The sequence below is a fragment of the Ranitomeya imitator genome, chromosome 8 (genome assembly GCF_032444005.1).
Source record: "Ranitomeya imitator isolate aRanImi1 chromosome 8, aRanImi1.pri, whole genome shotgun sequence".
In the NCBI taxonomy this organism is placed as follows: Eukaryota; Metazoa; Chordata; class Amphibia; order Anura; family Dendrobatidae; genus Ranitomeya; species Ranitomeya imitator.
In genome coordinates, this window is record NC_091289.1 from 120,437,824 (window position 1) to 120,453,707 (window position 15,884).

At 44.5% G+C, this 15,884-nt stretch overlaps 1 protein-coding gene across 2 annotated transcripts in view; it reads left to right on the forward strand.

Annotated features, from left to right (window-relative positions):
* The window catches only part of F13B (coagulation factor XIII B chain), a 196,275-nt gene that overhangs the window by 43,397 nt on the left and 136,994 nt on the right, over nt 1–15,884 (forward strand). Inside the window, exon 1 of one of the 2 annotated variants that reach the window (XM_069737308.1) lies at nt 14,815–14,909. The exons of the other annotated variant lie outside the window; for it this stretch is intronic. Within the exon in view, the coding sequence (XP_069593409.1) occupies nt 14,849–14,909 (61 nt within the window). The 5' untranslated portion in view covers nt 14,815–14,848. Of the gene's footprint in view, nt 1–14,814; nt 14,910–15,884 lie in introns of those variants that run through there. 2 annotated transcript variants of the gene reach the window in all.

The window sequence follows — 15,884 nt, forward strand, 5'->3', positions numbered from 1 at the left end:
AATCAGCGATATTGGCGTGGGATTTAAACCCCGCTTCGCTGATTGGCCATGCCCGACCGCGACCAATCAGCGATATTGGTGTGCAATTTAAACCCCGCTTTGCGGATCGGTCGCACCCGGCCAGCCGTGACCAATAAGTGATATTGATGCGGAATTTAACCCCCACTCATAGTGCAATGTAGTTCACTCACATTTACTGAACAAGTTTTGTCAGTCACAGTGTGATGTAGTTCAGTCACATTTACTGGACAAGTTCTGTCAGTCACAGTGCCACGTATGTTAGGGGTCAAGTTCCCGCTTCTGCACAGGGGGAATCTCAAGCCACCTCCGCTGCGGTCTCCCATTCTTGTCCAGCCGCAGTGGAGTCTGCTCAGCAAAGACGTCGGTCCCAGCGTCTTGCTCATTCTCACTCTGTTCTGAGAGTTACTGCTGCTTTTCCAGTCTCTGCCATTAAAGTCAGTGCTGGTCAGCAGCGAGCGGACTTCTCTGGGACTAAGTCCTTGTCTGCACGTACTGAGCATGCCCAGAGTAAGATCTCCCGTTGGAGATCGAGGGTCATGTGCTCAGGCTCTGCAGCACATTCCATTGGTCCTCTTGGCAGGTCTTGGAAGGGCAAAAGTGCTGTAGCCACTTCCTGTGCTGCAACTATATAAACTGCGCATGACCGCACGGCCATGCGCTAGTATTGTCTTACAATTGTTAATGTGTGTATGTTGTGAGTGCAAGTCGTCCTTGGATACCCCTACCCTATTGAATGTCTGTTCGCGGAAGGTGTATGGTTGCTATCTAGCGCCCGACTTATCCTACAGCACTAATCACACATTACAGCGTCCAGTTGCTGTGACCGCCAGTACGGCGCCGTGCACTTCCTCTGTGCTTTCCTTACCCAAGCCTGGGTGGTTAGTGGCGTTCGTCAGTGCGGCACCGCATGCACTCTTGTGCCTTAATATCATTATTCAGTTTCCTTACACACCCAGTTGCGGTGTTGTGCCAGCAAGGGTCTAATCGGACTTCAATCCTAGTTGGGGTTGAGTTCGCTGACTACTTGCTCGCGCTTTAGGTGCGGTACCGCGGTCCTGTGACTTAACAGGATTGCTTCTTTCACGCTGGGTGAGGTTAACCCACGCGTGTATACTTTAGTGTACCGCTATATAGTCTGCAAATTGCTAGCAGCAGGTTTTCACCTGCACGGTGGACCCCGGACTGCGAACGCATCTATATCATCTGTCTTGGTGCGTTCCGCCAGTCCTAACAACGTAGTTCAGTCACGTTTACTGAATAAGTTCTGTCAGTCACAGTGCCACATAGTTCAGTCATGATTACTGAACAAGTTCTGTCAGTCACAGTGCCACATAGTTCACTCACGTTTACTGAACAAGTTCTGTCAGTCACAGTGCCACGTACTTCAGTCACGGTTTATATATTTTGATGATCTGTTTAATAATTTCGCTCAGTTGTATTAAGTTCCATGAGCAATAAAAGTTAATGATAATGTATATATTTTACCCAGAAAATCCTTTGTATTCATTGCATTATTCTTAAATCTTCATAAATAAACTACATACAGTACAGACCAAAAGTTTGGACACACCTTCTCATTTAAACATTTTTCGGTATTTTCATGACTATGCAAATTTTACATTCACACTGAAGGCATCAAAACTATGAATTAACACATGTGGAATTATATACTTAACAAAAAAGTGTGAAACAACTGGAATTATGTCTTATATTCTAGGTTCTTCAAAGTAGCCACCTTTTGCTTTGATGACTGCTTTGCACACTCTTGGCATTCTCTTGATGAACTTCAAGAGGTAGTCACCGGGAATGGTTTTCACTTCACAGGTGTGCCCTGTCAGGTTTAACAAGTGGGATTTCTTGCCTTATAAATTGGGTTGGGACCATCAGTTGTGTTGTGCAGAAGTCTGGTGGATACTGTCATGATCCCAATGGCAGGGGATCACCAAAGGACAAGCACAGATACAAACAAGCTCTAGGGCGATGGAACCTGAGCTGACCGCGACCCTGAACCTAACACACAAATAAAAGTAGCCGGGGAACGTGCCTACGATGATCCTAGACGTCTCGCTCCAGCCGAAGATCTAACTTCCCCTATTAGTAGAAACACAGACCTCTCTTGCCTCCAGAGAAATCCCCCACAGAAATAGCTGCCCCCCACATATAATGACGGTGAAATGAGAGGAAAGCACATACGCAGTATGAAAACAGTTTCAGCAAAATGAGGCCCGCTAAAGCTAGATAGCAGAGGATACAAAAGTGAACTGCGCGGTCAGCGAAAAACCCTTCAAAAAACCATCCTGAAATTACTTGAACTCATGTGCCAACTCATGGTACATGAGGAGCAATTTCAGCCCACTAGAGCAACCAGCAGCAAGAATCACATATCTGCAGGCTGGACTAAAAACCAAATAAAGCAAAACACCAAAACAGGAAAATCCAAACTTAGCTTGACCAGAAGGTTCTAGGAGCAGGGAGCAGAGGTAACAAGACACACTGGATACATTGATAACCGGCGAGGAAATGCCAGCAAAGCCAGGTTAAATAGGAAACTCCCATATGCTGATGGAACAGGTGGAACCCGGAAACCCAGGAAAGACAAGTCACCCAGTACCATCAGTAACCACCAGAGGGAGCCCAAAAACAGAACTCACAACAGTACCCCCCCTTGAGGAGGGGTCACCGAACCCTCACGAGAACCACCAGGGCGACCAGGATGAGCCCTATGAAAAGCGCGAACCAAATCATCAGCATGAACATCCGAGGCAACCACCTAAGAATTATCCTCCTGACCATAACCCTTCCACTTGACCAAATACTGGAGTTTCCGTCTGGAAACACGAGAATCCAAGATCTTCTCCACAACATACTCCAATTCTCCCTCCACCAGCACTGGAGCAGGAGGCTCAAGCGAAGGAACAACAGGTACCTCATACTTCCGCAACAACGACCGATGGAACACATTATGAATAGCAAACGATGCCGGGAGATCCAAACGAAACGACACAGGGTTAAGAATTTCCAAGATCCTATAGGGACCGATGAACCGAGGCTTGAACTTAGGAGAAGAGACCTTCATAGGAACAAAACGAGAAGACAACCACACCAAGTCACCAACAAGAAGTCGAGGACCCACGCGGCGACGGCGATTAGCAAACTGCTGAGCCTTCTCCTGGGACAACTTCAAATTGTCCACCACATGACTCCAAATCCGGTGCAACCTATCCACCACCATGTCCACTCCAGGACAATCAGAAGGTTCCACCTGACCAGAGGAAAAACGAGGATGAAACCCCGAATTACAAAAGAAAGGAGAAACCAAGGTAGCAGAACTAGCCCGATTATTAAGGGCAAACTCGGCCAGCGGCAAAAAGGTAACCCAGTCATCCTGATCAGCAGAAACAAAACACCTTAAATAAGTTTCCAAGGTATGATTAGTTCGTTCAGTCTGGCCATTCGTCTGAGGATGGAATGCAGACGAAAAGGACAAATCAATGCCCATCTTAGCACAGAACGTCCGCCAAAATCTAGACACAAACTGGGATCCCCTGTCAGAAACGATGTTCTCAGGAATCCCATGCAAACGAACCACATTCTGAAAAAACAGAGGGACCAACTCAGAGGAGGAAGGCAACTTAGGCAAGGGTACCAGATGAACCATTTTAGAAAAGCGATCACACACAACCCAGATGACGGACATTTTTTGAGAGACAGGGAGATCCGAAATAAAGTCCATGGAAATGTGCGTCCAAGGCCTCTTCGGGATAGGCAAAGGTGACAACAATCCACTGGCCCGAGAACAGCAAGGCTTAGCCCGAGCACAAACCTCACAAGACTGCACAAAAGAACGCACATCCCTCGACAAGGAAGGCCACCAAAAAGACCTGGCCACCAAGTCTCTAGTACCAAATATTCCAGGATGACCTGCCAACGCAGAAGAATGGACCTCGGAGATGACTCTACTGGTCCAATTATCCGGAACAAACAGTCTCTCAGGCGGACAACGATCAGGTTTACCCGCCTGAAACTCCTGCAAAGCACGTCGCAAGTCTGGGGAGACAGCAGACAAAATCACCCCATCCCTAAGGATACCAGAGGGCTCAGAATTTCCAAGGGAGTCAGGCACAAAACTCCTAGAAAGAGCATCCGCCTTCACATTCTTTGAACCTGGCAGGTATGAAACCACAAAATTGAAACGAGAGAAAAACAGTGACCAACGAGCCTGTCTAGGATTCAGACGCCTGGCAGACTCAAGGTAAATCAAATTTTTGTGATCAGTCAAGACCACCACACGATGTCTAGCACCCTCTAGCCAATGACGCCACTCCTCAAATGCCCACTTCATGGCCAAAAGTTCCCGATTACCAACATCATAATTCCGCTCAGCCGGCGAAAACTTTCTAGAAAAAAACGCGCATGGCTTCATCACTGAGCCATCGGAGCTTCTCTGTGACAAAACCGCCCCCGCTCCAATCTCGGAAGCATCAACCTCAACCTGAAAAGGGAGCGAAACATCTGGCTGACGCAACACAGGAGCAGAAGAAAACCGGCGCTTAAGTTCCTGAAAGGCCTCCACAGCCGCAGGAGACCAATTAGCAACATCAGCACCCTTCTTAGTCAAATCCGTCAAAGGCTTAACAACACTAGAAAAATTAGTTATAAAACGACGATAGAAATTAGCAAAGCCCAAGAACTTCTGTAGACTCTTAAGAGATGTAGGCTGTGTCCAGTCACAAATAGCCTGAACCTTGACGGGATCCATCTCAATAGTAGAAGGGGAAAAAATATACCCCAAGAAAGAAATCTTCTGGACTCCAAAGAGACACTTTGAGCCTTTTACAAACAAGGAATTGGCCCGCAGGACCTGAAACACCTTCCTGACCTGCTGAACATGAGACTCCCAGTCATCAGAAAAAAACAAAATATCATCCAAATACACAATCATAAATTTATCCAGATATTCACGGAAAATATCGTGCATAAAGGACTGGAAGACTGAAGGAGCATTAGAAAGTCCAAAAGGCATTACCAAATACTCAAAATGGCCCTCAGGCGTATTAAATGCGGTTTTCCACTCATCACCTTGCTTTATTCGTATAAGATTATACGCACCCCGAAGATCAATCTTAGTGAACCATTTAGCCCCCTTAATGCGAGCAAACAAATCAGTCAACAATGGCAAAGGATACTGATATTTTACGGTAATCTTATTCAAAAGACGATAATCTATACAAGGCCTCAAGGAACCATCTTTCTTGGCCACGAAAAAAAAACCTGCTCCCAAAGGGGACAAAGATGGACGGATATGTCCCTTTTCCAAGGACTCCTTAACATAATCCCGCATAGCAGTATGCTCTGGCACTGACAGATTGAACAAACGACCTTTAGGAAATTTACTGCCTGAAATTAAATTTATAGCACAATCGCAATCCCTGTGAGGAGGAAGCGAACTGAGCTTAGGCTCCTCAAAAACATCCCGATAGTCAGACAAAAACACAGGAATCTCAGAAGGAGTAGATGAAGCAATAGAAATCGGAGGTGCATCATCATGAACCCCCTGACAACCCCAGCTTAACACAGACATTTTTTTCCAGTCAAGGACTGGATTATGAGTTTGTAACCATGGCAGACCAAGTACTAGAACATCATGCAAATTATACAGTACCAGGAAGCGAATCACCTCCTGATGAACGGGAGTCATACGCATGGTCACTTGTGTCCAGTACTGAGGTTTATTCATAGCCAAAGGTGTAGAGTCAATTCCCTTCAAAGGAATAGGGACTTCCAGAGGCTCCAGACTAAACCCACAGCGATTGGCAAATGACCAATCCATAAGACTCAGGGCAGCGCCTGAATCCACATAGGCATCGACGGAAATGGATGATAATGAACAAATCAGAGTCACAGACAGAATGAACTTAGACTGTAAAGTACTAATGGCAACAGACTTATCAACCTTTTTTGTGCGTTTAGAGCATGCTGATATAACATGAGCTGAATCACCACAATAAAAGCACAACCCTTTTTTCCGCCTATACTTTTGCCGTTCACTTCTGGACTGAATTCTATCACATTGCATTATCTCAGGTGACGGTTCAGACGACACCGCCAAATGATGCACAGGTTTGCGCTCCCGTAAACGCCGATCAATCTGAACAGCCATAGTCATAGACTCATTCAGACCAGCAGGCGCAGCGAACCCCACCATAACATCTTTAATGGCCTCAGAAAGGCCATCTCTGAACTTTGCAGCCAGAGCGCACTCATTCCACTGAGTAAGCACCGACCACTTCCGAAATTTTTGACAATAAATTTCTGCTTCATCTTGCCCCTGAGAGAGGGCCAACAAAGCTTTTTCAGCCTGAATCTCTTGGTTAGGTTCCTCATAGAGCAAACCCAATGCCAGAAAAAACGCATCCGCATTAAGCAACGCAGGGTCCCCTGGTGCCAATGCAAATGCCCAATCCTGAGGGTCACCCCGCAGGAAAGATATAATTATCTTGACTTGCTGAGCAGGGTCTCCAGAGGAGCGAGATTTCAGAGAAAGAAACAACTTGCAATTGTTCCTAAAATTCAGAAAACGAGATCTATCTCCAGAAAAAAACTCTGGGACAGGAATTCTAGGTTCAGACATAGGAGCATGTACAACAAAATCCTGTATATTTTGAACCTTAGTGGCAAGATTATTCAGGCTGGAAGCCAAACTCTGGACGTCCATGATAAACAGCTGGGATCAGAGCCATTCAAAGATTAAGAGGAGGAGGAAGTAGCCAGGCTGCAATAAGGCTAGGCAGCAAACTCTGAGGGAAAGAGAAGGAAAAAAAAAAAAAAAAAAAAAAAACTTCCTCAGACTACTTATCCTCCTACTTCAGCCAATACAATTAACACTTTGTGGGCCGGTTATACTGTCATGATCCCAATGGCAGGGGATCACCAAAGGACAAGCACAGATACAAACAAGCTCTAGGGCGATGGAACCTGAGCTGACCGCGACCCTGAACCTAACACACAAATAAAAGTAGCCGGGGAACGTGCCTACGATGATCCTAGACGTCTCGCTCCAGCCGAAGATCTAACTTCCCCTATTAGTAGAAACACAGACCTCTCTTGCCTCCAGAGAAATCCCCCACAGAAATAGCAGCCCCCCACATATAATGACGGTGAAATGAGAGGAAAGCACATACGCAGTATGAAAACAGTTTCAGCAAAATGAGGCCCGCTAAAGCTAGATAGCAGAGGATACAAAAGTGAACTGCGCGGTCAGCGAAAAACCCTTCAAAAAACCATCCTGAAATTACTTGAACTCATGTGCCAACTCATGGTACATGAGGAGCAATTTCAGCCCACTAGAGCAACCAGCAGCAAGAATCACATATCTGCAGGCTGGACTAAAAACCAAATAAAGCAAAACACCAAAACAGGAAAATCCAAACTTAGCTTGACCAGAAGGTTCTAGGAGCAGGGAGCAGAGGTAACAAGACACACTGGATACATTGATAACCGGCGAGGAAATGCCAGCAAAGCCAGGTTAAATAGGAAACTCCCATATGCTGATGGAACAGGTGGAACCCGGAAACCCAGGAAAGACAAGTCACCCAGTACCATCAGTAACCACCAGAGGGAGCCCAAAAACAGAACTCACAACAGTACCCCCCCCTTGAGGAGGGGTCACCGAACCCTCACGAGAACCACCAGGGCGACCAGGATGAGCCCTATGAAAAGCGCGAACCAAATCATCAGCATGAACATCCGAGGCAACCACCCAAGAATTATCCTCCTGACCATAACCCTTCCACTTGACCAAATACTGGAGTTTCCGTCTGGAAACACGAGAATCCAAGATCTTCTCCACAACATACTCCAATTCTCCCTCCACCAGCACTGGAGCAGGAGGCTCAAGCGAAGGAACAACAGGTACCTCATACTTCCGCAACAACGACCGATGGAACACATTATGAATAGCAAACGATGCCGGGAGATCCAAATGAAACGACACAGGGTTAAGAATTTCCAAGATCCTATAGGGACCGATGAACCGAGGCTTGAACTTAGGAGAAGAGACCTTCATAGGAACAAAACGAGAAGACAACCACACCAAGTCACCAACAAGAAGTCGAGGACCCACGCGGCGACGGCGATTAGCAAACTGCTGAGCCTTCTCCTGGGACAACTTCAAATTGTCCACCACATGACTCCAAATCCGGTGCAACCTATCCACCACCATGTCCACTCCAGGACAATCAGAAGGTTCCACCTGACCAGAGGAAAAACGAGGATGAAACCCCGAATTACAAAAGAAAGGAGAAACCAAGGTAGCAGAACTAGCCCGATTATTAAGGGCAAACTCGGCCAGCGGCAAAAAGGTAACCCAGTCATCCTGATCAGCAGAAACAAAACACCTTAAATAAGTTTCCAAGGTATGATTAGTTCGTTCAGTCTGGCCATTCGTCTGAGGATGGAATGCAGATGAAAAGGACAAATCAATGCCCATCTTAGCACAGAACGTCCGCCAAAATCTAGACACAAACTGGGATCCCCTGTCAGAAACGATGTTCTCAGGAATCCCATGCAAACGAACCACATTCTGAAAAAACAGAGGGACCAACTCAGAGGAGGAAGGCAACTTAGGCAAGGGTACCAGATGAACCATTTTAGAAAAGCGATCACACACAACCCAGATGACGGACATTTTTTGAGAGACAGGGAGATCCGAAATAAAGTCCATGGAAATGTGCGTCCAAGGCCTCTTCGGGATAGGCAAAGGTGACAACAATCCACTGGCCCGAGAACAGCAAGGCTTAGCCCGAGCACAAACCTCACAAGACTGCACAAAAGAACGCACATCCCTCGACAAGGAAGGCCACCAAAAAGACCTGGCCACCAAGTCTCTAGTACCAAATATTCCAGGATGACCTGCCAACGCAGAAGAATGGACCTCGGAGATGACTCTACTGGTCCAATTATCCGGAACAAACAGTCTCTCAGGCGGACAACGATCAGGTTTACCCGCCTGAAACTCCTGCAAAGCACGTCGCAAGTCTGGGGAGACAGCAGACAAAATCACCCCATCCCTAAGGATACCAGAGGGCTCAGAATTTCCAAGGGAGTCAGGCACAAAACTCCTAGAAAGAGCATCCGCCTTCACATTCTTTGAACCTGGCAGGTATGAAACCACAAAATTGAAACGAGAGAAAAACAGTGACCAACGAGCCTGTCTAGGATTCAGACGCCTGGCAGACTCAAGGTAAATCAAATTTTTGTGATCAGTCAAGACCACCACACGATGTCTAGCACCCTCTAGCCAATGACGCCACTCCTCAAATGCCCACTTCATGGCCAAAAGTTCCCGATTACCAACATCATAATTCCGCTCAGCCGGCGAAAACTTTCTAGAAAAAAACGCGCATGGCTTCATCACTGAGCCATCGGAGCTTCTCTGTGACAAAACCGCCCCCGCTCCAATCTCGGAAGCATCAACCTCAACCTGAAAAGGGAGCGAAACATCTGGCTGACGCAACACAGGAGCAGAAGAAAACCGGCGCTTAAGTTCCTGAAAGGCCTCCACAGCCGCAGGAGACCAATTAGCAACATCAGCACCCTTCTTAGTCAAATCCGTCAAAGGCTTAACAACACTAGAAAAATTAGTTATAAAACGACGATAGAAATTAGCAAAGCCCAAGAACTTCTGTAGACTCTTAAGAGATGTAGGCTGCGTCCAGTCACAAATAGCCTGAACCTTGACGGGATCCATCTCAATAGTAGAAGGGGAAAAAATATACCCCAAGAAAGAAATCTTCTGGACTCCAAAGAGACACTTTGAGCCTTTTACAAACAAGGAATTGGCCCGCAGGACCTGAAACACCTTCCTGACCTGCTGAACATGAGACTCCCAGTCATCAGAAAAAAACAAAATATCATCCAAATACACAATCATAAATTTATCCAGATATTCACGGAAAATATCGTGCATAAAGGACTGGAAGACTGAAGGAGCATTAGAAAGTCCAAAAGGCATTACCAAATACTCAAAATGGCCCTCAGGCGTATTAAATGCGGTTTTCCACTCATCACCTTGCTTTATTCGTATAAGATTATACGCACCCCGAAGATCAATCTTAGTGAACCATTTAGCCCCCTTAATGCGAGCAAACAAATCAGTCAACAATGGCAAAGGATACTGATATTTTACGGTAATCTTATTCAAAAGACGATAATCTATACAAGGCCTCAAGGAACCATCTTTCTTGGCCACGAAAAAAAAACCTGCTCCCAAAGGGGACAAAGATGGACGGATATGTCCCTTTTCCAAGGACTCCTTAACATAATCCCGCATAGCAGTATGCTCTGGCACTGACAGATTGAACAAACGACCTTTAGGAAATTTACTGCCTGGAATTAAATTTATAGCACAATCGCAATCCCTGTGAGGAGGAAGCGAACTGAGCTTAGGCTCCTCAAAAACATCCCGATAGTCAGACAAAAACACAGGAATCTCAGAAGGAGTAGATGAAGCGATAGAAATTGGAGGTGCATCATCATGAACCCCCTGACAACCCCAGCTTAACACAGACATTTTTTTCCAGTCAAGGACTGGATTATGAGTTTGTAACCATGGCAGACCAAGTACTAGAACATCATGCAAATTATACAGTACCAGGAAGCGAATCACCTCCTGATGAACGGGAGTCATACGCATGGTCACTTGTGTCCAGTACTGAGGTTTATTCATAGCCAAAGGTGTAGAGTCAATTCCCTTCAAAGGAATAGGGACTTCCAGAGGCTCCAGACTAAACCCACAGCGATTGGCAAATGACCAATCCATAAGACTCAGGGCAGCGCCTGAATCCACATAGGCATCGACGGAAATGGATGATAATGAACAAATCAGAGTCACAGACAGAATGAACTTAGACTGTAAAGTACTAATGGCAACAGACTTATCAACCTTTTTTGTGCGTTTAGAGCATGCTGATATAACATGAGCTGAATCACCACAATAAAAGCACAACCCTTTTTTCCGCCTATACTTTTGCCGTTCACTTCTGGACTGAATTCTATCACATTGCATTATCTCAGGTGACGGTTCAGACGACACCGCCAAATGATGCACAGGTTTGCGCTCCCGTAAACGCCGATCAATCTGAACAGCCATAGTCATAGACTCATTCAGACCAGCAGGCGCAGCGAACCCCACCATAACATCTTTAATGGCCTCAGAAAGGCCATCTCTGAACTTTGCAGCCAGAGCGCACTCATTCCACTGAGTAAGCACCGACCACTTCCGAAATTTTTGACAATAAATTTCTGCTTCATCTTGCCCCTGAGAGAGGGCCAACAAAGCTTTTTCAGCCTGAATCTCTTGGTTAGGTTCCTCATAGAGCAAACCCAATGCCAGAAAAAACGCATCCGCATTAAGCAACGCAGGGTCCCCTGGTGCCAATGCAAATGCCCAATCCTGAGGGTCACCCCGCAGGAAAGATATAATTATCTTGACTTGCTGAGCAGGGTCTCCAGAGGAGCGAGATTTCAGAGAAAGAAACAACTTGCAATTGTTCCTAAAATTCAGAAAACGAGATCTATCTCCAGAAAAAAACTCTGGGACAGGAATTCTAGGTTCAGACATAGGAGCATGTACAACAAAATCCTGTATATTTTGAACCTTAGTGGCAAGATTATTCAGGCTGGAAGCCAAACTCTGGACGTCCATGATAAACAGCTGGGATCAGAGCCATTCAAAGATTAAGAGGAGGAGGAAGTAGCCAGGCTGCAATAAGGCTAGGCAGCAAACTCTGAGGGAAAGAGAAGGAAAAAAAAAAAAAAAAAAAAAAACTTCCTCAGACTACTTATCCTCCTACTTCAGCCAATACAATTAACACTTTGTGGGCCGGTTATACTGTCATGATCCCAATGGCAGGGGATCACCAAAGGACAAGCACAGATACAAACAAGCTCTAGGGCGATGGAACCTGAGCTGACCGCGACCCTGAACCTAACACACAAATAAAAGTAGCCGGGGAACGTGCCTACGATGATCCTAGACGTCTCGCTCCAGCCGAAGATCTAACTTCCCCTATTAGTAGAAACACAGACCTCTCTTGCCTCCAGAGAAATCCCCCACAGAAATAGCAGCCCCCCACATATAATGACGGTGAAATGAGAGGAAAGCACATACGCAGTATGAAAACAGTTTCAGCAAAATGAGGCCCGCTAAAGCTAGATAGCAGAGGATACAAAAGTGAACTGCGCGGTCAGCGAAAAACCCTTCAAAAAACCATCCTGAAATTACTTGAACTCATGTGCCAACTCATGGTACATGAGGAGCAATTTCAGCCCACTAGAGCAACCAGCAGCAAGAATCACATATCTGCAGGCTGGACTAAAAACCAAATAAAGCAAAACACCAAAACAGGAAAATCCAAACTTAGCTTGACCAGAAGGTTCTAGGAGCAGGGAGCAGAGGTAACAAGACACACTGGATACATTGATAACCGGCGAGGAAATGCCAGCAAAGCCAGGTTAAATAGGAAACTCCCATATGCTGATGGAACAGGTGGAACCCAGAAACCCAGGAAAGACAAGTCACCCAGTACCATCAGTAACCACCAGAGGGAGCCCAAAAACAGAACTCACAACAGGATACACAGCTGATAGTCCTACTGAATAGACTGTTAGAATTTGTATTATGGCAAGAAATAGGCAGCATCGATAGTAAAGCCTGTCGCTGATAGGTCGCGGCCGGCCTGAGTGTGTGTGGACTGAGGCTCCGCACAGGAGCCGTGATCTACATCATTCTTGCTTTGCTGAATCTCAGTCACAAAGACTAAATGGTGCACCCAGGAGCCAATGACGCCCTGTTCAACCATTCTGAAGATGCACATACTGGTGAAATAGAAATGTGTGTGGGAGGGCAGCTGTGTTGCAGTGCATACCTGCTTCTAGCTTTTTGGCTGTCCTGTTCCACAGCCCGGAAAGGAAAAGTCAAAGTTGGCCAGATGTTTTCCACTGCCCGCAGCTTAACCAGGTCTAATGTAAAGTCCTACAATTCCTCTTATGCCTCTGGCTGTGCAAAGGGGGTGAAATGTCAGTAATATGCATTCTTTGTTCTGAATTCTAAGGGAAGATATGGCGCCTCTTGACATAGAATCAGTCTTGGACCAACCAACAGGGACTTGGCTAAATTCTTTAATTTGTAAGCGTGGCACCCAAACACACCACTGCCTACATAAGCAATACTTGACACAGGATACTTGATGCAATGGGTAAACACTGCTTTTATTGTTAATTATGCCAGATGCATTGTTCAGTAGGTCAAGGAACATGAGGCATTATGAGCCTGTATGTTGACTCTTGTTGTTGATGTTGACTTGTTGCATGATGATTTCTTGAATGCCTGCTGATTGCCAATTGTATCAGCCCCTGCAGTTTATTCTGTGAACCTTGGGAGACAAAATATGCACATTAATTGACCACTCAAACAATGAGGCACTATCTCCTCTCACCTTCCCTATTTCAGTAGAAGAATGCCCTGAATAAGAGATGGTGGAATATTAAGGGGAGATCTGCCTCTGTTACCAAAGAGACTTTATAAGACAGCAGCCAAGGAACCATGGCACTAACTCGTGTAAAACATATCTTCTCCACTGCCCATCACTGAACAAAAACATTTGGAGAACTCAGGTTGGGACAATCAGGTTACCTGGCCACATACCTTAATGTACTCTGTCGGCTTGTCAAAAGGAGTACAGGCGATATACTCAATTCCTAAGTGATAATTTAATCTAATAAAGAATTACCGGTATGTATATTTCAGTCAAAAAGAACTAAAAAAGGAAACCAAACAATTATAAATAATGGTAGATCAATACATTTGGACAAACACTAGAATCAATGAATTAAGATTCAGTGAGTCCCAACACAAAAAGAATAAATCAGTTACCCATAGTTGTCTTCTGCCACTGTAATAGTGGAAGCCCAAAAGCATGTTTCAGCACAAGCCTTCATTAGTTGGTGTTGACAGCAACCCTTATTTCTATTCTTGACTCCACCCACAATCACAAAATTGCACTGTTGAAGTTTTATTAGGATTAAAGTTAGGCAATTTAGCCGTTTCCTTTTTTTTACATCACAATAAACACCTTAAAAACAAAATCTAAGTAATAAAAAGTGCTTTGTATTTTAAAATGAATGGTGTCATTCAAAACTGGAATTTATTTTGAACATTCAAGCCCTCATATGGCTATGTTGATGGAAAAATAAAAAAGTTATGAGACATAGAAGAAAAGGAGAAAAAAAACAAAAGCGCAAAGTGAAAATTGGCCACAGCATGAAGGGGTTAAGTGGAGCATAGAGTTGGCCAATAACGTATCTGAATTTTATGGACTATAAGTTCTCATGCTGATGTCCGAGCAAATCGGTCCGATCTGGGAGCAGAATCCACGGACTGGCCGTGGCTCTCCTGACCTAAGCGTGACCGCCGCTTCTGATCACCTCTTCGGACTGATTTGGGCTGGTGTTGGCATGAACCCTTACACTGAATATTAGATTGAATTATGTTAGATATATATTCTATGTCCCTTGTAAAAATAATGATACATTTTACCAGATTGATATTAAACTATAGTATTATGGTCACTATAATTATGAAAATCCAAATTCTATTTCTTTTTTGTTGTATACTTGTTTTTCCTGTTTACTTACACTGTATATGCAAAGCCTTAACTAGAATGTGTAATCATTACAAGCATTGTAAATAATTAACAGACATTTTACAAAAGTTGACTAAAATCTGGAAGTTTCACAAATACTTGGATGGAAACATTAACAAGTAAACATGAAGTCACAGAATGTCTTGCTGTTATGTTCAGTGTTCTGTGCGTCATGTATAGCAGAAGGTAAGGTTGTGACATATTTTGTCTAATTCATGTTAATTCCTCCCTATTTTCACTTGTTTATGTTAGAAATAACCCCCCCAAAATATGTTATCCTAAATCTGATTTTTAAACTTCTAAAGTTAGCTTGACCCCTACTTGCCTCTTGTACATCGGTGCTGGAAAGTTTGTGAATTTTCCATATTTCTGTATTTATTTGGTTTACATCAACATCTGATTTTTACATGAGTCCAAAAAGTAGATAAAAAGAACCAAATCAAACAAATGAGTAAAAAAATTGAGACTTTTTTAAAATGACGGGAATGTTTAAGTATTGCATGTGTAAGTGGCAAAAGTATGTGAACCTTTAGGATTATTAGATATTTTGAAGATGAAAAAAAAGTATTTTTTATTCAACCCCTTCCCACCCCTTGATGTACTAATATGTCATATAAGCTGGTGAGGGTGTATGCAGCCGGCTAAGGCTATGTGCCCATGTAGCATAAAGTTTGCAGAATTTTCCTGATGAAATCTGGACTCCCTTCGTAGGAAATCTGCTTGCGTTTTTATTGCGTTTTTTGTGGGTATTTGTCGCGTTTTTTTCGCTGATTTTTAGCGTTTTTTTCCAATGGTCCAAATACAATTCTATAGCGGCAAAACCGCTGATTTTCCGCAAAATTAATGAACATGCTGCGTTTTTTTCCGCAATGCTTTTCCACTGCGGAAAAAAACGCAGCATGGGCACAAAAATTGTGGAATGCATTAAAATAATGGGATGCTTTATGTAAGCGCTTTTTAAGTGTTTCTGCAGCAGAAAACCACAGCAAAAATGCTCAAAAAATGCTATAAATCCAGAACGTAGGCACATAGCCTGAGAAGCTGAGACTGCACCACACAAGGGAGACGCTGGTTGTGTTACAGCAGTGGCCAGAGAGAGCTTGTAAATGCCACTGTCTATCGCTGTCACTGTCTATTTAATGCATTATATCTTGTTATACA